This window comes from Anomaloglossus baeobatrachus, chromosome 1, assembly GCF_048569485.1.
Source record: "Anomaloglossus baeobatrachus isolate aAnoBae1 chromosome 1, aAnoBae1.hap1, whole genome shotgun sequence".
NCBI lineage: Eukaryota > Metazoa > Chordata > Amphibia > Anura > Aromobatidae > Anomaloglossus > Anomaloglossus baeobatrachus.
This window is the reverse complement of record NC_134353.1, coordinates 694,591,596-694,617,580: the sequence shown is the minus strand read 5'-3', so window position 1 is coordinate 694,617,580 and position 25,985 is coordinate 694,591,596. Positions and strand designations below refer to the sequence as shown.

Genomic DNA, 25,985 nt, shown 5'->3' with positions numbered 1-25,985 from the left:
CAAGGCCCTGTAACTTCAAGGTATTTAAAAAGACATTTCCTAACATCTAAGCAATAAAGGATTAACTCATCCTGAGATCTCATATTCTGACAGAGACAGGAGAATTGTTTCTTGGGATCTATGAAACCTACGAACCACTTTAGGAAGAAAAGCTGGGTCAAGGTTTATAACAATCCTGTCCTCAAGGAAAGTTGTAAAAGGCAGATTGATTGAAATGGCCTGTAGATTGGAAACCCTTCTAAGCGGGCTTCACATCAGCGGTATTCTGCCGCAATGCCGAATCTGGCACAAATACATTTCACTTCAATGCATTTCCTATGGACTCGCGGCAAGTTCCAGTCACATGCGGTTGTGTATGATGCACGCAACCGCATGTCACTGGAACTTGCCGCAAGTCCATAGGAAATGCATTGAAAAGAAACGCATTTGTGCCGGATCCGTCATTTTGGCAGAATACCGCTGATGTGAAGCCCGCTTAACCGAAGTTAAGGGCAGTAGAAAGGCAGTTTTCAGATTGAACATGCTGGCAGACAGAAGAGGTTCAAATGGACCCTGAATGAATAAGCTTCAAATTCAGATCCCAAGGCGCTACTTTGGGTTTAATCACCGGTCTAGATCAAAGGGAAGAGTTGATTAACCTAATCATTTAGCATTGATGGGCAATATTCTGGTCAAATAGAGCCCCTAGAGCTGAAATCTGAACTTTAAAAGTACCAATGAAAATGTCCATCTCTAGGTCTTTCTGAAGAGTATACATTATGATGTCTTCTGGGGCATATGGAGAGGTTCCGCCTTTTTATTCTGATGGTTTCGTGTACATGGCGGGGTGGTATCATGGGTTGACAAGGGATAACAGGGGACCGGGGCTCCTAGACTGGCCCTCAGGCTAGGGGGCCCTAGTTGTCCCTACTCCCAGAAATACAACTAATGGTGATGATGTCTGGGCTGTCTTCCTTATCCTGCTCGTGGCCAGCCCTGATCTAATACCCCCTTTACCCTACCCCGTGGGAGGACCGAGACAGGACTGGTGAACCACAGATACAGACAAACGGGGAAACCAAGACTCAATCACACAGATAGCACACACATAAGACAATATGTCATCAGGAGGAAATGAAGAGGAAGGAGGAAATAACCAGATGAGAGGATTTCCACAGCACACCAAGTAGCACACAGTAAATCACCAGCAACAGGAACACAACAGCACACAGACTGGATTAGCCAAAGCTATAGTCAGCATGGAAAGACAGATTCTTTCATGTTAATAAGGCAGGGAGTACTTGTGATAGGTCTCCCACAACATGTGATCCAAAAGGTAATCAGCAAGCTTGCAGAAATTAACTCCTGCTTGTCCGATCACTAATGAGCTGGTGGACGCCTGAGCCTGCCTGTGCTACTCACAGGCACCAGAGAAACCATAGTGTGGAGAGTCAGAGTCTGTAGTATAAACAGCTTCTGATACCGCCGTGACACTTTGCGAGTTTAGAGCTAAATGCTGTGTGACAGGTGGATCGTCTCTCTCTATGGTGCGTCTAACCTTTAGAATCTATTAGGACATGCAGATTGTTCCACTTGCAACCCTTCAACCATGGAAAAGGGCCAATAACAAGCAACAGCTTTTTCTCCATTTCTAAAATGTAATATCTGAACAGCCACCATGTCATACTTTTTTAGTTGTCATTTTACCATTGCAAGACCAGTTGCTTGCTGGGGGTTAGGGGAATCTGCCCCAATGTGAAGACAGCTAAGTGCTTCCACAGTTCTTAAATATGTATATACTTATATTGTAAATACAGCTTTTTGTAATTAATTTTCACTTCTTCATGGCCCGGGTATAGCTTTTACTCCTAGTCTCTTCCTTTACCTGCTGCTATGTTAAGAGTGTTAAACATTTGCTTCAAGGATATGTAAAAACTGACCTTATACAAAACTAATTTATAACAATAATATCTTTTTGCTTATTTCAATCTCACCTGTATCAATAAATCCCAGAATGGCCACAGTGACAGATACATTATTCTTCTTCATTATAAATTCTCTGCGGAGAGAACTGAAGAAACCTTCCAGTGCAAACTTGGCAGCACAGTAAGTTGCTGAAAATGGTGACCCAATACGTCCTGCACAGAATGAGAACAGCTATCTTCTATATGAGACATTTTTTATCAAAAAGGAAAAGTGTATTATATTTCACATAAATCAGATTGCGTAAATGCTTTATATGGTGGTTCACTACTGAAGAACCTCTGATTAATTAATTAAAGGCTAGATAGAAAGAAAAACAAACAATATTACTTACCTTCTGGAGTTGCGCTGCTTTTCATGGTGGGTAAAGTGAAAAACGAAAATTAGCGGCCGCTGATTGGCAGCAGTGTTTACTAGTTTGTTAGAGCAGATATCTGCTCTGATGTAATATTGATGAACTGCAATGTCATATAATCCACTGCGAAAACCAGTGGTGACTTTGCTGGAATGACGGCATTGTGAAAGTGAGTATACATTAATTTATTTTGTTTTCTATAGGAACTTAAAATACTTAAGCAGGGGTTATCCAGAAAAGGACAATCCCTTAAAAAAAAAGACAAAATGCTGATGGACAGTTACACGGATGCAGTTGTGAGTCTTAAGGGTGCTTTACACGCTGCGACATCGCTAGCGATTGCTAGTGATGTCGAGCGCGATAGCACCCGTCCCCGTCGCTCGTGCGACATTTGGTGCTCGCTGCCAAAGCAAACATTATCGCTACGGCAGCGTCATACGCACATACCTTGTCAGCGACGTCGCTGTGACCGCCGAACAATCCCTCCTTCAAAGGGGAGGTGCGTTCAGCATCACAGTGACGTCACTAAGCGTCTGGCCAATAAAAGCGGAGGGGCGCAAATGAGCTGTAACATCCACCCACCTCTTTCCTGCCGCATTACCTGTGGACGCAGGTAAGGAGATGTTCGTCGTTCCTGCGGTGTCACACATAGAGATGTGTGACGCCACAGGAACGACGAACAACATCGTACCGGTGGCAGCAGCGATATTAAGGAAAGGAGCGACGTGTCAACGATCACCGTTTTTGAACAATTTTGCGATCGTTGATCGTCGCTCCTTAGTGTCACACGCAGCGATGTCGCTACCGACGCCGGATGTGCGTCACTAACGACGTGACCCCGACGATATATCGGTAGCGATGTCGCAGCGTGTAAAGTACCCTTTATTCTCAGCTGTCACTCTGATGTATAGCAGAAGGGGAAGGCTTACAACACCCATAGACAATTATACAGCTATAATGTTAACCTGGTCATTTTACATTTTTCCACTTGTTTTCTGCATACCTTTCTTTCAAGAGCCATCACTATTTTATTTTTTTGCTGAACATAGCAGTATGAAGGTCTATTTGTATAGAGTGGATTGGAATTTTGAATGTCACCATTTATTTTACCAGAAATTGTACTGAAAAAATAGGAAAAAAATATTTTGGTGAACAATGAAGAAAAAAAAAATGCATTCTCCATTGTTGTTCTGATTTTGGGATTTATGGTATTCACTGCATGGTAAAAATAACATGTTGATTTTATTCTGCAAGTCAATATGAACACACCGGTAGCACAGGAATATAGTTTTTATGGTTTACTTCTAGTATTGAGTGAATAGTAACTATTTATGTTCAGATTATCCGTAACGAATCCTAAAGTACTATTAAAGCATTTTTCAGGTAAATCTACATGAAAAATCCTCCGGTCCCCATTGACTTGCATTAGGTTCGTTATTCATGACAAATACCGGAATAGTACTTTAGGATTCGTTACGAATAATCCGACCTCGAATAGTTACTATTCGCTCATCACTATTTACTTGTTGCCATCAACTGAGTTATGTGAGAGCCTGCAATCTTACTGATTTCCTATGAAGGTCCTTGGTGGTGTAGCAGGTGCAGACATACTATTGGTGCGTCTCTACCCCTCTCCTTCCCTGATGAAGCTCTGCTGTGGCTTGGGCCACATACTGCGAAACGTACGTAGGTAGGATGATGGGGGGGATTCCTTGAAGGTTAACCCTTGATTGTGCACTTGTCACTTTGCATTTAGTCTGCACATGGCACTTTAATTGGGCTTATACTGCCCCTTTTTTGTGAGATGTTGGTGGGAGTTTTTCCTCTATAATAAATATAACTTGGCAAGTTTTCTACCTATATTGGAGGTTGTTTTATATACCCCCCTCCCACATTCACTGCCATTTGTACCATCCTTCCATTGTGCTTATGCTTATATGTTCATCCATTCCCTTATGCATGATCATCTGTTTTCCTCTTGTCTGTTTTTATCTTTGTGTGTCACTTTTATGCCATAATAAATTAATTTTTGCACCTTTAAAACTCGGCTCTTTTCCTCCTGCTTTATAATTTTATTCGAGTGGTGGTGATGGCTGCAGTTACACTGTTTTTCTGCCCATTACATTAAATATGGTTGCCCTCTGGAGGTTTTTTCTCATAATACTATTGGTGCAACCTGTACAGCCGCACAGGGGCCCAAGAGGTCATTGGCCACATTTCTACCTCCAAAGCAGAAGAAATTGTGTATTTTGATGAGCTCTTAGCTGCAAAAGGCCCATATGTTATTCTTGCACAGGGGCCCTTTTCTGTCTGTGTCTGCCAGTGTGGTGCAAAATGCTATTACTTCAATTTTGAGATCAAACAAGACAGGGATCTAGAGGACATGCTCATATTTCTTCAGTGGGTTACAAGATGAGGGGGTTGTATAGTCTTAGGCTATGTGTCCACGTTGCTTTTAACCTGCTTTTTCAACTGCAGCGTTTAATGCCAAAATGGATGTGTTCTGCTTTTCAAGCAAAGTCTATGGGAATTTGCGTTTCTTGTGCGCACTATGCTGTTCAAAAAGGTGCCTTTTTGTGGCAGAAATTTGGGCAAAAACTCTGCTTTGCAGTGCAAAACCCAAATGGCAAAAACAATTGACATGTTGCTTCTTTGAAAAGCAGAGTTTTTGCCCAAATTTCTGCCAAAAAACGCACCTTTTTGAACAGCACATGTGGCGCCCTGGACTAGCCAGGTAGCCACAGACAAAACACACATACAGCCCCACCCCCGGACAGTAACATTAGTCAGACACAAAACCCTTGTTGCCTCCCTCCAGGGTCTGATTTCCACACCAGGTGGGGCGGAGCCAGGCGGTTGGCCCCACCCACCGAGGAGTTCACAGGCCTGGAGGCGGGAAAAGCAGTTAGTTGAGTCTAGGAGGTGAAAGTGAGAGGTCACGTACTGCAAGTGTCTGGGTTGGAGCCCAGGCACTGAGAGCATGGTTGGCAGACGGTGGTGGCCGTCTGCAGGAGTTGGTGGAACTCCGCAGAGCCGTAAGGACCGGGGCTGGGCGGTGGCCCACCGGTACCGGACCGGGGAACGGAGTGAAGCTAAGCACACGAAGGCAGGGCCATCGGACCCCGACCAGGCTTGGAGCCGCCGTTAACAGTCAAATCCGAGTGTGACAGGAACCCCAGGGGTTTCCTAACAACCAAGTCCCGATTGAAGGCAACCGCTCACACCGTGAGGATATACAGCCACCGCCACCGGCTAGAAATCCAAGGGCCAGCGCCTGCGGGCAAAACGGGCTCCTCCGGTATCCATACACCGGGGAGCGGACTACCGTTGGGAACCCATCGTAGTCAAGACAGTACACAAAGGTGCAGGGAGAGACAGCCACCATCACCTGTCCGGGGAGAGACACTGCAGCCGGCTGTGGGACCCGTCCATCCAGCCGTTTGGTTTACCGGAGACTTTGTGCCTCTTTTGCTGAGTGAGTACACCCGTGCGATCCGGCACCACGCTGCGCTGTCCCTGCAACCCTGCACCTCACCGACCCTGCCTCCCCGTCACACCACCGGGCCCCGGGACCACCAACCCCTACCCACGGAGGGGGAAAACAACATCCCAGCTGCTCCCTACCATCACTCCCGGTATCCCCGTCACCAGCAGCGGTGGTGCCCATCTTCACCACAACCCGGTGGGTGGCGTCACGGACTAAATCCCCAAACAAACCACCCCCTTTTCACTCACGGACGAGGAGCGCCGCTCGAGTCCCCGGATCCGGCCCACCGCTCGAGCCACCGAGCAGCAGCAGCAGCGCCGGACCCGAATGTTAGCAAGCGCAGCGCCCCGCCGCCCGCGACACTCAGTGCGGACAAGAAACCCAAATTTCCATAGACTATGCTTGAAAAGCAGAACACATCCATTTTGGCATTAAACGCTGCAGTTGAAAAAGCAGCAAAAAAGCAGGTAAAAAGCAACGTGGACACATAGCCTAAAAGCTGTGTGGACTTGGTGCACACACTGAATTTTGCCTTTTCTTTTCGTTGTGATAGTTTAGATTGCTACATTAATCCACACAAAAGCGAGCTTTACACGCTATGATATCGTTAATGAATTATCGTCGGGGTCACGTTGTTTGTGACGCACATCCAGCATCCAACTTATGTGCGACCTTAAACGATTGCAAAAGCGGTCAAAATCGTTTGCCGAGGAGAGGTCGTCCTGAAACAAAAAATCGTTTTCTGTTTATTAACGATGTTGTTCCTCGTTCCTGCGGCACCACACATCGCTGTGTGTGAAACCGTAGGAGTGACGAACATCTCCTTACCTGCCTCCACCGGCAATGCGGAACGAAGGAGGTGGGCGGGATGCTACGTCCCGCTCATCTCCGCCCCTCCGCTTGTATTGGACACCTGTGTGTGACGTCGCTGTGACGCCGCACGAACCGCCCCCTTAGAAAGGAGGCGGTTCGCCGGCCAGAGCGTCGTCGCAGAACAGGTATGTGCGTGTGACGCTGCCGTAGCGATAATGTTCGCTACGGCAGCGATCACACAATATCGCACATACGACGGGGGCGGTTGCTATCGCGCTCGACATCGCTAGCCGATGCTAGCGATGTCGCAGCGTGTAAAGCCCGCTTTACTCTTCTATTAACGGTTTTGATATGCCATTCTAGTGAAACATAATAAAAGTACTGTACAACCAAGCCATTAATATTACCGCTCAGCGAGGACATAACAATGATGCTCCCTTGGGATTCCAGTAGCGCTTTCAGAGCTGTGGACGTCAGTTGGATATAACTGAGAAAATTTATTTTGTTGGAGCTCAGCACAGGCTCCATGTCACCTTTAAAAGATCCAAAGGTCCCAGTTCCTCCCAAATGATTTAACACCAGATAATCAAGTCCACCTAAAGTAAAGAGTTCCGAAATAAAGTATTGATGAACCAATCTATAAACATATCACTATGGCTGTAAACTATCTAATCATATTCTAGGTCACAATGTGCCAGTCTTTTTGGATTCAGAAATGTGAAACTCACATCTATAGATGGAAGAACTGGATGAATGGAATTGTTTAAGGGGCACTTTGCACACTACGACATCGCAAGCCAATGCTGCGATGCTGAGCGCGATAGTCCCCGCCCCCGTCGCAGCTGCGATATCATGGTGATAGCTGCCGTAGCGAACATTATCGCTACGGCAGCTTCACTTGCACTCACCTGCCCTGCGACGTCGCTCTGGCTGGCAAACCGCCTCCTTATTAAGGGGGCGGGTCGTGTGGCATCATAGCGACGTCACTTGGCAGGCGGCCAATAGAAGCGGAGGGGCGGAGATGAGCGGGACGTAAACATCCCGCCCACCTCCTCCCTTCCGTATAGCCGGTCGGGACGCAGGTAGGAGATATTCCTCGCTCCTGCGGCTTCACACATAGCGATGTGTGCTGCCGCAGGAACAAGGAACAACATCGTAACATCGGTCTTTCCCAATTCATGGAAATGACCGACGCTACACCGATGATACGATTACGACGCTTTTGCGCTCGTTAATCTATCAAAAATGCTTTGCACACTACGATGTCGACAGCGATGCCGGATGTGCGTCACTTTCGATTTGACCCCACCGACATCGCACCTGTGATTTCGTAGTGTGCAAAGTGCCCCTTAGAGTAATGGAACAATCTACAATAACCCTCAGTCCAGTAGACCACTGCGCAACCAGCTCTGTCCTCACCTATTGTACCATCACCCATTCCCTGTAGACCAGACCTGGGTAAGGGGCGGCCCGCGGGCCACATCCGGCCCGCCTGCTCTCTGTGACCGGCCCGCCCGTCTTCAGCCGATGCAGTGGAGCCGGGCTGCAGCGTGCCGAGCAAGGAGAGATCCTGTACAGGTCCGCACTCCGCACAGTCAGTGCAGGCAGCGGAACGCAGGAGTCTTTCCTCTGTTCCCTGCCGGCACTAATTGTCAGTGACACACGCGCGCGCTCTGACGTTGTCAGTACTGCACTGCGTGTGTCATTTCAAAAGTTCCCGCCGGGCAGGAGAAGGAGCAGCACAGCAGACTGAATAATTCATCCTGCACTGTAGGACCTGCGATGATGTCACGCCCATGTGACTGTGTGGGAGGAGACACTGGATGCCGGGCACAAAGCAAGATACTGAATCCTGAAGGAGATGTGGACACATGATGACTGGTAATGAGAAAAGAGGGGACATGAGGGGGAGGGGGGCTGCAGGGTGAGTGCATATGTGGGAACATGGAGCTGCAGGGTGAGTGCATATGAGGGAAGATGGAGTTGCAGGGTGAGTGCATATGTGGGAACATGGAGCTGCAGGGTGAGTGCATATGAGGGAAGATGGAGTTGCAGGGTGAGTACATATGAGGGAAGATGGAGTTGCAGGGTGAGTGGCATATGTGGGAACATGGAGCTGCAGGGTGAGTGCATACGAGGGAAGATGGAGTTGCAGGGTGAGTGCATATGTGGGAAGATGGAGCTGCAGGGTGATTGGCATATGTGGGAACATGGAGCTGCAGGGTGATTGGCATATGTGGGAACATGGAGCTGCAGGGTGAGTGCATATGTGGGAAGATGGAGCTGCAGGGTGAGTGCATATGTGGGAACATGGAGCTGCAGGGTGAGTGGCATATGTGGGAACATGGAGCTGCAGGGTGATTAGCATATGTGGGAAGATGGAGCTGCAGGGTGAGTGGCATATGTGGGAAGATGGAGTTGCAGGGTGAGTGGCATATGTGGGAAGATGGAGTTGCAGGGTGATTGGCATATGTGGGAAGATGGAGCTGCAGGGTGAGTGGCATATGTGGGAACATGGAGCTGCAGGGTGAGTGGCATATGTGGGAACATGGAGCTGCAGGGTGAGTGGCATATGTGGGAACATGGAGCTGCAGGGTGAGTGCATATGTGGGAACATGGAGCTGCAGGGTGAGTGGCATATGTGGGAAGATGGAGTTGCAGGGTGAGTGCATATGTGGGAACATGGAGCTGCAGGGTGAGTGCATATGTGGGAAGATGGAGTTGCAGGGTGAGTGGCATATGTGGGAAGATGGAGTTGCAGGGTGAGTGGCATATGTGGGAACATGGAGCTGCAGGGTGATTAGCATATGTGGGAAGATGGAGCTGCAGGGTGAGTGGCATATGTGGGAAGATGGAGTTGCAGGGTGAGTGGCATATGTGGGAAGATGGAGTTGCAGGGTGATTGGCATATGTGGGAAGATGGAGCTGCAGGGTGAGTGGCATATGTGGGAACATGGAGCTGCAGGGTGAGTGGCATATGTGGGAACATGGAGCTGCAGGGTGAGTGGCATATGTGGGAAGATGGAGTTGCAGGGTGAGTGCATATGTGGGAACATGGAGCTGCAGGGTGAGTGCATATGTGGGAAGATGGAGTTGCAGGGTGAGTGGCATATGTGGGAAGATGGAGTTGCAGGGTGAGTGGCATATGTGGGAAGATGGAGTTGCAGGGTGAGTGGCATATGAGAGCTGCAGACTGACAGAAGGATGTGAAGGGGTGCAGAGTGTTTGAGAGGGGTAAGTTGGGGTACAGGCAGGGTGAAATATGTGGGCAGGGTGTGTGACATATGGGGGTGTAGTGTGTGTGATATGGGGGTGCAGGCTGTATGGGGAGCAGGGTGTGTGACATATGGGGGTGTAGTATAATACAGGTGTACTATATGGAGGTGTAGTATATTACAGGTGTGCTATATGGAGGTGTAGTATATTACAGGTGTGCTATATAGGGGTGTAGTGATGTAGTATATTACAGGTGTGCTATATAGGGGGTGTAGTGATGTAGTATATTACAGGTGTGCTATATAGGGGGTGTAGTGATGTAGTATATTACAGGTGTGCTATCTGGAGGTGTAGTATATTACAGGTGTGCTATATGGAGGTGTAGTATATTACAGGTGTAGTATATGGGGTGTAGTGATGTAGTATATTACAGGTGTATATAGGGGTGTAGTGATGTAGTATATTACAGGTGTACTATATGGAGTTGTAGTATATTACAGGTGTGCTATATGGGGGTGTACTATATTACAGGTGTAGTATATGGGGTGTAGTGATGTAGTATATTACAGGTGTACTATATGGAGGTGTAGTATATTACAGGTGTGCTATATGGAGGGGTAGTATATTACAGGTGTACTATATGGAGGTGTAGTATATTACAGGTGTGCTATATGGAGGTGTATATTACAGGTGTATATAGGGGTGTAGTGATGTAGTATATTACAGGTGTATATAGGGGTGTAGTGATGTAGTATATTACAGGTGTACTATATGGAGTTGTAGTATATTACAGGTGTGCTATATGGGGGTGTACTATATTACAGGTGTAGTATATGGGGTGTAGTGATGTAGTATATTACAGGTGTGCTATATGGAGGTGTAGTATATTACAGGTGTGCTATATGGAGGTGTAGTATATTACAGGTGTAGTATATGGGGTGTAGTGATGTAGTATATTACAGGTGTATATAGGGGTGTAGTGATGTAGTATATTACAGGTGTACTATGTGGAGTTGTAGTATATTACAGGTGTGCTATATGGAGGTGTACTATATTACAGGTGTAGTATATGGGGTGTAGTGATGTAGTATATTACAGGTGTAGTATATAGGGGTGTAATGATGTAGTATATCGGAGGTGTATTATATAGTGGTGTAGTATAATACAGGTGTATATGGGGGTGTAGTATATTACAGGTATATGGAGGGAGTGTAGTATAATACAGGTGTATATGGGGGGTGTAGTATATAGGGGTGTAGTGGTGTAGTTTATTACAGGTGTAGTATATGGAGGGGGTGTAGTGATGTAATATATTGGGTAGAACTGAGGTAATTATATTAGTCCGGCCCTCTAAACCAATCCCAATTTCTCATGCGGCCCCATGGGAAAATTAATTGCCCACCCCTGCTGTAGACTGTGATAGCCTCGCGGGCAGGGTCCTCTCTCCTATACCAGTCTGTTTTGTATTGTTAATGATTGTTGTACGTATACCCTCTTTCACTTGTAAAGCGCCATGGAATAAATGGCGCTATAATAATAATAATAATCCTTGTACAAATATGTATAATCTAGGGCCAGTGATGGCGAACCTGTGGCACTCCAGCTGTTGCAAAACTACAATTCCCATCATGCCTGGCCATTCAAAGCAAAAGCTTTGGCTGTGAAGACATGATGGGAATTGTAGTTTTGCAACAGCTGGAGTGCCACAGGTTAGCAAAGACCTACTTATTGAGTCACTTCACAGTAAATGATGAGCCACAGTAAAGAACATGAGCAAGTTTTACAAGACTTAGGGGTACTTTACACGCTGCGACATCGCTGTCGAAATATCGTCGGGGTCACATCATTAGTGACGCACATCCGGCGCTGGTAGCGACATCGCAGTGTGTAATACAAATGAGCGACGATCAACGAGCACAAAAACGTGAAAAATCGTTGCTTGTTGACACGTCGTTCATTTCCATAATATCGGTGCTGCTGCAGGTACGATGTTGTTTGTCATTCCTGCGGCAGCACACATCGCTATGTGTGACGCCGCTGGAACGACAAACATCTCCTACCTGCGCTCACCGGCAATGCGGAAGGAAGGAGGTGGGCGGCATGTTCCGGCCGCTCATCTCCTCCCCTCCTTTTCTATTGGGCGGCGGTTCAGTGACGCTGCTGTGACATCGCTGTGACGCTGAACGAACTGCCCCCTTAGAAAGGATGCGGTTTGCCGGTCACAGCGACGTCGCAGAGCAGGTATGTGTGTGTGAAACTGCCGTTGCGATAATGTTTGCTACGGCAGCGATCACCACATATCGCATGTGCGACAGGGGCGAGTACTATCGCGCTCGACATGTCGCAGTGTGTAAAGTACCCCTTAAAGGGGTAGTCCACTACTCAGAAAACTCCTTCTTAAATACTAGATTTTCCCAGTGTATAATAAAAACAACTTATACTCGCCTCCCACACTGGTGCTATTTCAGTGACGTCAGTGCCAAATCTCTCAGGGATTGCATGACATTAATATGGCATACTAGTACTGCAGTTAATCAGTGGCTGCTAGTTGGTTGTAATGCTCACACTTTCCCTGAACAGTCGAGTTTTGTCCAAAGGAAATGTGAACAAAGTCGTCCAATAGCGACTACTAATTGGTTGCTCTCAGGGGCGTAACGACCGCAGTCACAGGGATCGCAACTGGCAGGGATAGGGGCCCAGCACCCGCCCTGCAGAGCAGCAGCTGGCTCCTCTCAGTGAGAGAGGAATTGCGCTGTTCAGTGGCAAATCACGCAGCCGCTATGGGGCTCATGAGTCAGGGAGGTCCGGTGCCAGCTGCGGCACCGGGCCCCCCTCGCCCACAGTCCTTCGCCCGTCATCGCAGAAAGAAATGAATAAAGCAAGAGCGGAGCGCTCCGCTCCATTCTTTATCATGCTCCCCCTGCGCTCAACGTCTCAGTGCAGCAGTGCGCGAAGATGTCACTACTGCGCGACTGCTGTACTGAGACATGCAGAGCGCAGGACGGGAGGATGTTCTGACCGGAGTAGCGGGGGAACGAGGAGAGGTGACGGGACTTGTTTATTTTTTTAATCAGTGAGTACATGGTGGCCAGAGGCATATGGGGGTGCATTAAACGATATGGGGACTGCAGAATACAATATGAAGGACACCTTATACATGGACTATGGGGTGCATTATAGTACATGGAGGACTATGGAGGTGCATTAAATGGTACGGGGGCTGCATAATATAATATGAAGGACTATGGGGCTGCATTATAATATATGGAGGCCAATTAGTGTGCATTATAATACATGGAGGCCTATGGGGGCTGCATAATATAATATGAAGGACTGTGGGGCTACATTATAAAACATGGAGAACTATAGGGCTCCATTAAATGGTATGGGGGCTGCATAATATAATATGGAGGACTATTGGGATGCATTATAATATATGGAGGCCTATGAGTGTGCATTATAATACATGGAGGCCTATGGAGTGTAAACAGTAACAGTAACATTCAACAGTATGGGGGCTGCATACAATATGAAGGACTATGGGGTGCAATATAAAATATGGAGGACTATGGGGGCTGCATTATAATATATGGAGGACTATGGGGTTTGCATTATAATATATGGAGACCTGTGGGGTGAATTATAATACATGAAGGACTATGGGTGCAGTATAATACATGGAGGACTATGAGGTGAATTATAATACATGGAGGACTATGGGAGTGCATTCTAATATATGAAGGGTTATGTGGGACCCATTATACTATATGGAATGCTATGTGAGGGCCATTATAGTATTTGGAGAGCTATATACAAGGGGGGACAAAGATACAAGAATGGGATGGGAAAGTTTTGTGCTGAGGGAAAGAGGCTATTTCCCTCAGCACCCAGCTTTCCCATGCTCTGCTATAAATCTTCCAGCACCCAGATGGATATCAGAACATAGGAAAGCTGGGTGCTGATAGAAAGAAGGATTTCAGATCATGGGAAACATGGGTACTGAGGGAAAGAGCCAAGTGTCAGCCCCACTATCCCATACCCCGAGTGTCCGAGTAATTATCCCATACTCAGAGTGACGGTGTACAGTTGGCCCAGGTCCAAACTTTGAATCGAGTCCCATTAAACTCTAGTTACGCTACTGGCTGCTGTACTCACATGGCAGAAGAATGTCACACGAGCCCTGAAACAGCACTGGTCACGGAGGCGAGTATATGATATTCTTAGATTGGGGACTATAGTACGGTATTTAAGAAGGGCTTATCAGAGTAGTGGACAGCCTTTTAAATGTACCCTGAGACCAACAAGCATTTGCCATCTTGAAAAAAATAAAAAATGATCTAAATTTATATTTAGAAGCCACTTTATATATTGTAAAATGAAGCCAATAAATAGCAATATGGGGGGGTACACTTTGTGAAAAAAAAAAACCAAGAGGCAAAGAGCACCACTGTACAGAGAAAAAAAAACATGAAGATGTGGCCATAGAGACAATGTGTTGTCATTACATTAACTACTGTTTAATTCATGTTTTTATGTTAAAATATTAAATATTTTTTAGTATTCATATTCATCTCGCTATAGTCAGAGCCAAGATTATAATGTGCACACGTTATGTAATTACTTCAGACATTTCTGCACCTAAAAAGTGTCTATTGGCAGGAAAATATGCCGTTTTTGTGTGCATTTTTAATGTGTTTTTTCCTTAGTCATTAGAATGCTGTAGATCTGAAGATGCTTCAAATATGTAAGGATACTTAGAAAATCATGTATCATAACACTTCACAAATACATGCCACTTATTGAAGTATACATGCTACTTAGTGTAGTATAGCACATCAAATCCTAATAAAATATATTTAGGTTTGTAAGGGAAAAGTGAAAAATGTCTAAAAGCTCACAGGGTATGAATACTTTTTCAAGGCACAGTAAATAAAAGGACAATTTTACCTAGTTGTTTAATTGCTTCTTGGGCCACATTCTGAGCTGAAGTCATATTTTCCATATCTGCCACCACATAACGGGCAGATCCTGCGCCTAATTCCAAACACTTCTTTGCCACCTAGAATACAAACAACATTTCAGGCCTCTGCCACACTTCCGCAAATAAAACATACGTGTCTCACGTTCCGTTTTTCGGGTCCGTGTTGCGTTTTTTATGGGCGTTTCTCCGGTACGTGTGACATCCGTGTGATGGCGTATGCTCGCCGTGTGTGCATGTGGAATGTCTGTGTATGTGTGAGATATGTACGTGTAATGTCCGTGTGGTGTCCGTTTGAAATGATCCGTGTGTGTGGCAAAATGTCGTTGATACATACCCGCTGACAGCCGACACAGACAGAGACGCGCAATGAGAATGAACTCGGATGAACTTCACCCGACTTCATTGTCATACCACGGCTCTGTCTGTGTGTGGTGTCCTGATTAGCGGTCACCCGTGAAGGACTCTCCGGTGACCGATAATACTCTGAGTGACTGAAGTTAGCGGCGTGATTATCGCTGCCGTCACTCAGGTTACCCGCGGCTAGATGGAGTCCTCCACCTATGACCGCAACTCACCTGTGACTTTTTGCAGATCGATCAGCTCACTTAAGTCACTTGGGCGACTTGCTGTTGTGACGCCCTGGACTAGCCAGGTAGTCACAGGTAGACCCCCTGCACAAACACCAGCCCCTAATAAGGTGACAGAGGCCAACCTACAAAACCCTTATCACTTCCCTCTGGGTCTGATGTTCACACAAGGGGGCGGAGCCAGGTGGTTGGCCACGCCCACTGAGGAGTTCACAGGCCCTGAGGCAGGAAAAACAGTTAGGCTATGTTCGCACGTTGCGTTTTTTACCGCGTTTCTGCAGCGTTTTTGGCAGCAGCGTTTTTGCGCAAAAACGCATGCGTTTTTGATTTCCAGCAAAGTCTATGGGAAAAGCAGAAATCCTGTCTGCACTTTGCTTTTTGTTCAGCAGCGTTTAATTTGCATATTTGTGGTCAAAAACCATGCTGAAAAAGAAGCAGCATGTCAGTTGTTTTTGCCATTTCTGCAGCGTTTCCTTAACATTGGAGTCAATGAGAAATGGCAAAAAGCAACCAAAATCACAATTCCTGCGTTTTTCATGCTTTTTACCTGCTTTTCAACTGCGTTTTTGGCTCCAAAAACGCATGCTTTTCTGGCCAAAAATTAATGGGTTCTAATGTTCCTTTACACACACACAATAACCGAAAATTTAAATGTTAAAAAATAATAAACTTTAGCTATTTTTTTGTTAAAATGTGCATAACCACTATTATTACATTAAAATTGATAATTTCCCATATAATTTTATTAAAAGTTAATTTTATACTTTTTTTCTCTTTTTTCATTCTTTTTGACTAATTCAACTTTATTTCTCAGTGTCTTGATCTCAAAAACGCATCTGCAGAAACGCAGGTGAAAACGCAGGTAAAAAGCGCTAAAAACGCACTAAAAACGCGGTAAAAACGCATGCGTTTTTAGCGCTAAAAAATGGTCAAAAGCCATTTGGTCAAAAACCAAGGGAAGGAAAACGTGCAGAATAAACTGCAGGTACACCGACGCAACGTGCGCACATAGCCTTAGGGTATGTGCACACGTTGCTTTTTACCTGCTTTTTTGCTGCTTTTTCTTCTGCGCTGTTTAATGCCAAAATGGATGTGTTCTTCTATTCAAGCAAAGTCTATGGGAATTTGGGTTTCTTGTTCACACTATGTTGTTCAAAATGCTGCCTTTTTGAGGCAGAACTTTGGTCAAAAACTCAGCTTTTCAAAGAAGCAACATGTCAATTGTTTTTGCCATTTGGGTTTTGCACTGCAAAGCTGAGTTTTTGACCAAAGTTCTGCCACAAAAAGGCAGCATTTTGAACAACATAGTGTGAACAAGAAACCCAAATTCCCATAGACTTTGCTTGAATAGAAGAACACATCCATTTTGGCATTAAACAGCGCAGAAGAAAAAGCAGCAAAAAAGCAGGTAAAAAGCAGGTAAAAAGCAACGTGCGCACATACCCTAAGGCTATGTGCGCACGTTGCGTCGGTGTACCTGCAGTTTATTCTGCACGTTTTCCTTCCCTTGGTTTTTGACCAAATGGCTTTTGACAATTTTTTAGCGCTAAAAACGCATGCGTTTTTAGTGCGTTTTTAGCGCTTTTTACCTGCATTTTCACCTGCGTTTCTGCAGATGCGTTTTTGAGATCAAGACACTGAGAAATAAAGTTGAATTAGTCAAAAAGAATGAAAAAAGAGAAAAAAAGTATAAAATTAACTTTTAATAAAATTATATGGGAAATTATCAATTTTAATGTAATAATAGTGGTTATGCACATTTTAACAGAAAAATAGCTAAAGTTTATTATTTTTTAACATTTAAATTTTCGGTTATTGTGTGTGTGTAAAGGAACATTAGAACCCATTAATTTTTGGCCAGAAAAGCATGCGTTTTTGGAGCCAAAAACGCAGTTGAAAAGCAGGTAAAAAGCATGAAAAACGCAGGAATTGTGATTTTGGTTGCTTTTTGCCATTTCTCATTGACTCCAATGTTAAGGAAACGCTGCAGAAATGGCAAAAACAACTGACATGCTGCTTCTTTTTCAGCATGGTTTTTGACCACAAATATGCAAATTAAACGCTGCTGAACAAAAAGCAAAGTGCAGACAGGATTTCTGCTTTTCCCATAGACTTTGCTGGAAATCAAAAACGCATGCGTTTTTGCGCAAAAACGCTGCTGCCAAAAACGCTGCAGAAACGCGGTAAAAAACGCAACGTGCGAACATAGCCTAAGTCTAGTTTTGACAGTGAAGTGGAGTGGAGTTCAAGTGCAGACCTGTGTCCAGGTCTGCCACAATCTAACACCAGGTGTCTGGGTTGGAGCGCAGTCACCTCTGGCAAGAAGGCAGGCGGTGGTTGCTGCCTGCAGGAGCCGGGAAGATGGCTGGTGGAACCGTAAGGGACCGGGACAGGGTAGTGGCCCGCCGGAACCGAACCGGAGAGCCAAGTGGAAACCAGAGCACCAGGAGGGGTACTTAGACCCAGAACGAGGTCCAAAAGACACTGGACCACGTCGAATTCACTGATTGAGGTCTGGACCTTAGGTTCTTTCCCATCCCAAAACCCGAAAGATGGCAACAGCCCACCGAGGGGGATAGAAAGCCACCACCCAGGCAGAGAGATCCCACGGGCCAGCGCCTGCAGGCAAACGGGCTCCCCGACACACATCAAGCCGGGGAGCGGACTACCGTTGCTGAAGCATAGGCAGTCAAATTCTACTAAAGAGGTGCAGGAGAAAGGCGGGAACCACCAACCTGAGAAAGGGGCACAGCGCAGCCGGCTGCGGGCACCAACCACCATCCTTTTTGATTTACCAGAGACTCCAGTGTATCTGTCATAGTGAGTACAACAGTGCCCTCGGGCCGCGCACCGTAACACACCATCTTGCCCACACTTCACAACCACCGGGCCCCAGGACCATCACCCCCGCCCACGGAGGGGTCAACACCAAGCTGCATAACATCGTCCCCGGGAGCCTAGTTAACGGCAGCGGTGGTGTCCACATTCACAACAACCCGTGGGTGGCGTCACAAACTTTAATCCCTAAAAACACCACGGCTCCGGCCGTGAACCTCCCCACCGAAGTCCCTACACGTAGCGCCAAACCCCTTTCAGAGCGACGTGACCCCCGGGTCCGAAGGTGCTCGAGCCACCCACCAAATGAGCCCGGATCTGAGCGGCTGGGCAGGCAGCCGAGCGCGGGGCGGTACACTGTCACAGTTGGAGGATCCAGCGGGTAACCTGAGTGACGTCATCGCTGATTGCGCGGCTCACCTCAGTTGCTGCGTGGAGCTGACAGAGAGTGGTCATGGTATGTGGCCGCTCCTGTCACCTTCATGTAGCAGGGCTGAGAGCGTCGTGGGACCTCCGTGGATTACGCCGGAACTGGATGGGTATTTTTGGCTTAATAAAGTGGTGAAAGAGGGTGTTTGTTTTTGTGTATTATTCCAAATAAAGGATTTTTCGTTGTGAGTGTTTATTTTCTTTAACTTACAGGATAGTCATGGAAGGTATTTCGGGGAGACGCCTGCCATGATTAACCCCTTATTACCTCGATTGCCACCGCACCAGGGCAATTCGGGATGAGCTGGGTAGAACCTGGAACGGTCGCATCTTATGGATGCAGCAATTCTGGGCGGCTGCTGGCTGATATTGTTAGGCTGAGTGGCTCCCCATAACGTGGAGCCTCCCATCCTGAGAATACCAGCCTTCAGCCGTGTGGCTTTATCTTGGCTGGTAAAAAACCAAGGAGAAAAATTGTATGAAAAATACCCTGAATATAAATAAATAAATTGCAAGTGCTTAATAACAGGGTACTTAGTGTATACATTTTTGCAAAAAGGTAAAAAGCTGTCTCACCTCGTCACGGTGTACCCATCTGAGACAGTCCCTAACCTACTGAAGTTAAAAACATTATCAATACCTGACTTGTGTCATGTCAGAACTCCAATATGGATGGTGGCAAGTGGTTAGCTGTGTCCCAGATAAAATACACAGCAAAGTGAGACGCAATCAGCTGTTCAGTCTCAGTACTAGGAGGGCTGCGCCCCCAACTTGCAACCAAGCAAGAAAACATACAAAAAACACAAAAACCTGAGCTGAAACAATGTTCAGTAAACATGCAACATTAAGCATGTGAATTGCAGCCTTAAGACTAGAAAAAACCAAGGAGAAAAATTGTATGAAAAATACCCTGAATATAAATAAATAAATTGCAAGTGCTTAATAACAGGGTACTTAGTGTATACATTTTTGCAAAAAGGTAAAAAGCTGTCTCACCTCGTCACGGTGTACCCATCTGAGACAGTCCCTAACCTACTGAAGTTAAAAACATTATCAATACCTGACTTGTGTCATGTCAGAACTCCAATATGGATGGTGGCAAGTGGTTAGCTGTGTCCCAGATAAAATACACAGCAAAGTGAGACGCAATCAGCTGTTCAGTCTCAGTACTAGGAGGGCTGCGCCCCCAACTTGCAACCAAGCAAGAAAACATACAAAAAACACAAAAACCTGAGCTGAAACAATGTTCAGTAAACATGCAACATTAAGCATGTGAATTGCAGCCTTAAGACTAGAAAAAACCAAGGAGAAAAATTGTATGAAAAATACCCTGAATATAAATAAATAAATTGCAAGTGCTTAATAACAGGGTACTTAGTGTATACATTTTTGCAAAAAGGTAAAAAGCTGTCTCACCTAGAAAAAACCAAGGAGAAAAATTGCAATTTATTTATTTATATTCAGGGTATTTTTCATACAATTTTTCTCCTTGGTTTTTTCTAGTCTTAAGGCTGCAATTCACATGCTTAATGTTGCATGTTTACTGAACATTGTTTCAGCTCAGGTTTTTGTGTTTTTTGTATGTTTTCTTGCTTGGTTGCAAGTTGGGGGCGCAGCCCTCCTAGTACTGAGACTGAACAGCTGATTGCGTCTCACTTTGCTGTGTATTTTATCTGGGACACAGCTAACCACTTGCCACCATCCATATTGGAGTTCTGACATGACACAAGTCAGGTATTGATAATGTTTTTAACTTCAGTAGGTTAGGGACTGTCTCAGATGGGTACACCGTGACGAGGTGAGACAGCTTTTTACCTTTTTGCAAAAATGTATACACTAAGTACCCTGTTATTAAGCACTTGCAATTTATTTATTTATATTCAGGGTATTTTTCATACAATTTTTCTCCTTGGTTTTTTCTAGTCTTAAGGCTGCAATTCACATGCTTAATGTTGCATGTTTACTGAACATTGTTTCAGCTCAGGTTTTTGTGTTTTTTATCTTGGCTGGTATCAAAATTGGGGGGGGACCGCACGCTTTTTTTTTATTATTATTTATTTATTTTACTGCCAGATATAGACCCGCTCACCGGCGGCTGTGTTTGGTTGCAGTGAGACAGCTGTCACTCAGCGTGGGGGCGTGTCTGACTACAACCAATCATAGGCGCCGGTGGGCGGAGGAAGAAGTGAATACGAGATTGAATAATGAGCGGCCGGCATTTACAAAAAAATAAAAGCCGCCGGAGGTTTTTTGACAGCTGTGCAGCGCCGCACCAGTGATCGGGGATCGGTGAGTATGCGAGAGGGGGAGAGACCGACCGACGGACAGAGAGAGGGCAGACAGAGAGAGAGACAGACAGAGAGAGCGACTATTTGACAGCAAAAGATACCGACCGACCGACAGAGGGAGATTGACCGACATCGCATCCAAAATTCACCAACAAAATGCACACGGACAGTACGGGCAGAACACGGACATGCTCCGTGTCACATACGTGCAGGCACGGACCCATTGACTTTAGAGGGTCCGTGCCTGCGTGATGCCGGAGAAAAACGGACATGTTGAGCGTGTGGAAAAATGCACACACATACAAACGACACAGACACACGTTCCGTGTGGTTTTACGTGTGTGTGCCTGTTACTATATAGGGTAACATTGGTGTACGTGTCTCCATGCCGCCGGTGCGTGCAAAAATGTACCAAACACGTACCGGCGGCACGGATGTGTGTCGGAGGCCTCAAACGGTATAGAGAGGAAAAAAGTGTTCTCATATGCAGGACTATATAATCAGTTTTTTCTTTTGGGCAGATTAGGTTAGGTGACTGCTCACTTTAACTTCAGGTTGGTTTTTGAGGCCCAGATTCCTACTTTGATGCCGTCGCTAGGTCTGGTGTGCATAGGATACTCATATGATAGCTCATGTACTGTAGTTGTCACGCTAGGTACAGGGAAGTACCAAGCAAACAGCGAAAGGGAAGGGAAGAGAAAGCCTGTCTAGGGAAGGGGGAGATGTAGACCCCTGACCAAACCTACTGCTGGTCCCTGGGGTCCCTCAACACCCTAGGTGGGTTCTGTACCTAGGTGCCAAAACGGATACCTGACCGGAGGTATCCCTAGTGTTAGCCCCTAACAACTGAACACATGGGATGAGCTCTGTCAACCCCACTAAACAACTATAGAAGACTCAAGGGGAAAAGTATGAACTACTTATTCACAGATGACTCAGGCAGAAGTTCAGCAAAGTTACAGCAACGATACCACAGATGAGTACAAGCCACCTGCTTGCAACCAGAGCTTAAATGAACTTAATAATATCACCAGCACAAGTCCAGGGAAGATGGGACTATTTACGCACAAGGGGAATACTGATAATTAGCAGCTGGATGGAAGGAGAGCTCTGCTGGGTCTTAAAGGGGCAGAGATGAAAACCCAGCAGGAAAGCTACCTAATACAATGAATACTAACAGCAGGAACAATAGAAACTCAGGGATGATTTTGTGCAGCCAAATGCTGTGACCTTCTATTGCCAGAAACCACATGACTGTCTGTATCCCATGACAGTAGTGTGACGTAATTTTGCATGAAAGGTTGAAGCTGTATAAACATACCTCCTGTAGCTGCTTAGCCCTTCTGGCAGTCAGCATCACATGAGCTCCCATTTCTGAAAATCTGTATGCAATTTGTTCTCCAATTCCTGTACTTGATCCAGTCACTATTACTCTCTTCCCTTTTACCATTTCTAGAAGAACCAAGAAAGTTATACAAATCGCAGGTGGCACCTTGTTCAGGAATGTCCATAATGAAACACATGACAAAAATTATGGAGGGTACATTCACATGATCATATTTTTCAGTCCGAATGGTGTCCGTAGAAAACTCTGACCTCACATGGACATCACTTTCACTAATGTTATTCAATAGTGCTGTTGAGATGACCATTATGGATGAGTGTGCACTACCATGCTCAGGGGCTCGATTCTGTAATGAACAGTCAATGCTCGGAGGGGAGTGACTGGAGTACCCATGTATTATGGAAGTCAATGGGAAACTCTAACATTTTCCTATAAGAGTTCCTGGAAAAATTCAATTTACTTCCATTATATCGGGTACTCGAGTCGCTCAAATCTGAGCATTAACTGTTCGTTACGAGTTCCAAGCACCCAATCATGTAGTGCTCGCTCATCACTAATGTCCATTTTTTCACACAAACCAAATGTCCGCATGAAAAAAATACAGCATGTACTTGTCTCTTCCATACTTCGGATGAGACTCCCTTACTCAAGTCTATTGGTGTGCAAAAAATTTGGGATCCCATATATATCAACGGTCTGATTTTATGGGTACAATGCAAATTCTTAACATAGGAAACTGTTGTAAATTGTATTCAGGTGATGTATATAAGCGGATGCCATGTGGATTACAATACAGATGGAAAATCATCCATTTTTTAGTGATGAAAATGGGACAATTCTGTTTTATACAGTCATGTGAGCTTAGCGTTACAAATACATGACATAAGATAATGTTTGGAAATAGCTGAACATTTTTGCTTTCTGTAACAAAGTAAAGTAAATTGGTTTAATTAACGGTATACATTTTTCCAGATCAAACACAAAAAGAAACCTACAGAATCACTGAATGCTGAAAATGAAATGATAAAATAACAAACAAAATAAGAGGCTTATGAAAGAAAAATGTAGAGATAGACCAAAGGGCAAATGAAAGTATTCGCTAAGTACCGTAATCTTGAAGCCATATGACTTCACAATACAAATTGCACAAAAAGGTAATGAAAATTATAGTGCCGAAACAGTACTCATCTGTAAGAAATCAGCAAAAAGAAACTGGATATACATATAAAAAATCCAAGCAAAAACCTAAGTAAGCATCTAATCAATAGGAACAAAATTACATTGGACTAAAGAGCAGTCGTGGAGTGGGCATGATTGAATAAATATACTGAACAAAAATATAAATGGAACACTTAATTTTGCTCCCATTTTAGAGGAGCGGAGTAAGACTTTTTCTATGCACACAAAATACCTTTATCTTTCAATATTGTTGACATATTGTCTGATCTATGTTAGTGAGCACTTATTCTCTTTTTATGAGATAATCCATCCACTTCAGAGGTGTGCCATATCAAGGTGCTGATTAGGCAGCATGATTATTGCACAGGTGTGCCTTGGCTTGCCACAATAAAAGGCCACTCTAAGGGGTGCTTCACACACAGCGAGATCGCTGCTGAATCACGGTTTTTGTGACGCAGCAGTGACCTCATTAGCGATCTCGCTGTGTGTGACACTGAGCAGCGATCTGGCCCCTGCTGTGAGATCGCTGCTCGTTAGACACAGCCCTGGTTCGTTTTTTTATTGTTGCTCTCCCGCTGTGACGCACAGATCGCTGTGTGTGACAGCGAGAGAGCGACGAAATTAAGCGAGCAGGGAGCAGGAGCCGGCATCTGGCAGCTGCGGTAAGCTGTAACCAGGGTAAATATTGGGTAACCAAGGTGGTTACCCGATATTTACCTTCGTTACCAGCCTCCGCCGCTCTCACGCTGCCTGTGCTGCCGGCTCCTGCTCTCTGCACATGTAGCTGCAGTACACATCGGGTAATTAACCCGATGTGTACTGTAGCTAGGAGAGCAGGGAGCCAGTGCAGGGCGCGGCTCCCTGCTCTCTGCACATGTAGCGACGTTATAATCGCTGCTGCGTTGCTGTGTTTGACAGCTAAGGAGCAATCATAACAGCGACATACAAGGTCGCTGTTGCGTCACAGAAAATGGTGACGTAACAGCGACGTCGTTGTCGCTGTCGCTATGTGTGAACCCAGCTTTAAACGTGCTGTTTTATCACACAACACAATGCTGCAAGTTTTAGGGAGTGTGAAATTGGCATGCTGACTGCAGGAATGTCCAACAAAGCTGTTGCCCATGAATTTAATGTTCATTTCGCTATCATAAGCAGCTTCCAAAGGTGTTTTAGAGAATTTTGCAGTACATTCAACTGGGCTCACAACCTCAGACCATGAGTAACCACCTCAACTTCTAGGATCTTCACCTCCAAGATCGTCTGAGACCAACCACCCAGTCAGCTTTTACAATAATTGGTTTGCATAACCAAAGAATTTCTCCACAAACTATCAGAAAGTCTCAGGGAAGCTCATCTGCATCCTCATTGAGGTCTCCAGTTCATCATCATAAATGACTTGAATGGTCAAATGTTCACATTCTATGGCATTTCACATGTCGTAGAGATGTTCTCTTCATGGATGAATCTTGATTTTCACTGTACAGGTCAGATGGCAGACTGTGTGTATGGCATCGTGTGGGCGAGTGGATTGCTGATGTCAACATTTGAAATCGAGCAGTCCATAGGTGCATTTTATTAATGCCATTTTGAATGTACAGAGATACCATGATGAAATCCTGAGGCCCATTGCTGTACCATTCATCCAGGACCATACCCATACTGCAAGAATCTGTACACAATTCCTGGAAGCTGAAAACATCCCAGTTCTTGCATAGCTAGCATACTCACCAAACATGTCACCCATTGAGCACAACAGCATGTTCAAGTTCCTGCCATACGGAACTTTGCACCGCCATTAAAGACATTCCACACGCCACAATCAACAACCTGATCAACTCTATATGAAGGAGATGTATTGCAGTGCATGAGGCAAATGGTGGTAACACCAGATACTGGTAAAAACGCATGGGTTTTCGGTGCGTTATTGGTGCGCTTTTTGAATGCAAGTGCGCTAATCTTTCAGACTCTCAAGAAATTTCTTGAGAGAAATCCTTTTTCTAGTGCGCACAGGGCCTTAGACAAATTTGTGAACAATATTAGAGAGAAAAGGGTCTTTTATGGACTTAGAAAAAGTCTTACATCTTTCAGTTGAGTTCTTTGAGTTCAGCTCATGAAAAATGGGAGCAAAAACAAAAGTGTTGAGTTTATATTAGATCAGCAACCGATTGATTTCCCATACAAAAGTTCTCCAGCCCAGATGCGGCCGTGCGGTGGACGCGGATCCAAATCAATCGGTTGCTGATCTGGCAATTTGTGGGTTTGGCTATCTTCTAGGGAGCCCCCCTGTCAAGTGCCTTCTGCTGGGAAATCTGCCATGCATGAGATAAGTGGTCAACTCTTTACATTCTGGAACAGTTGTTCACTAATGTTAATTACAAGCATTCATCTATTGATTGTATATCTGGGTCTGTCTTAAACCAATCATAGTTATGACAGTGATATGGCCTTTAATTTATTCATTTGATCAAAAGAGGAAATGGTTTCCATGTTCCATGTATTGTAAAAGTG

General features: G+C 45.3%; 1 protein-coding gene across 1 annotated transcript in view; it reads right to left on the bottom strand.

Moving 5' to 3' along the window:
* The window catches only part of LOC142298147 (hydroxysteroid 11-beta-dehydrogenase 1-like protein A), a 34,953-nt gene that overhangs the window by 1,014 nt on the left and 7,954 nt on the right, over positions 1-25,985 (bottom strand). Inside the window, exons 3-6 of the mRNA XM_075341747.1 lie at positions 22,275-22,405; positions 14,781-14,892; positions 7,025-7,213; positions 1,974-2,117 (exon numbers count right to left, since the gene is read on the bottom strand). Of these exons, the coding sequence (XP_075197862.1) occupies positions 1,974-2,117; positions 7,025-7,213; positions 14,781-14,892; positions 22,275-22,405 (576 nt within the window). The remainder of the gene's footprint in view (positions 1-1,973; positions 2,118-7,024; positions 7,214-14,780; positions 14,893-22,274; positions 22,406-25,985) is intronic.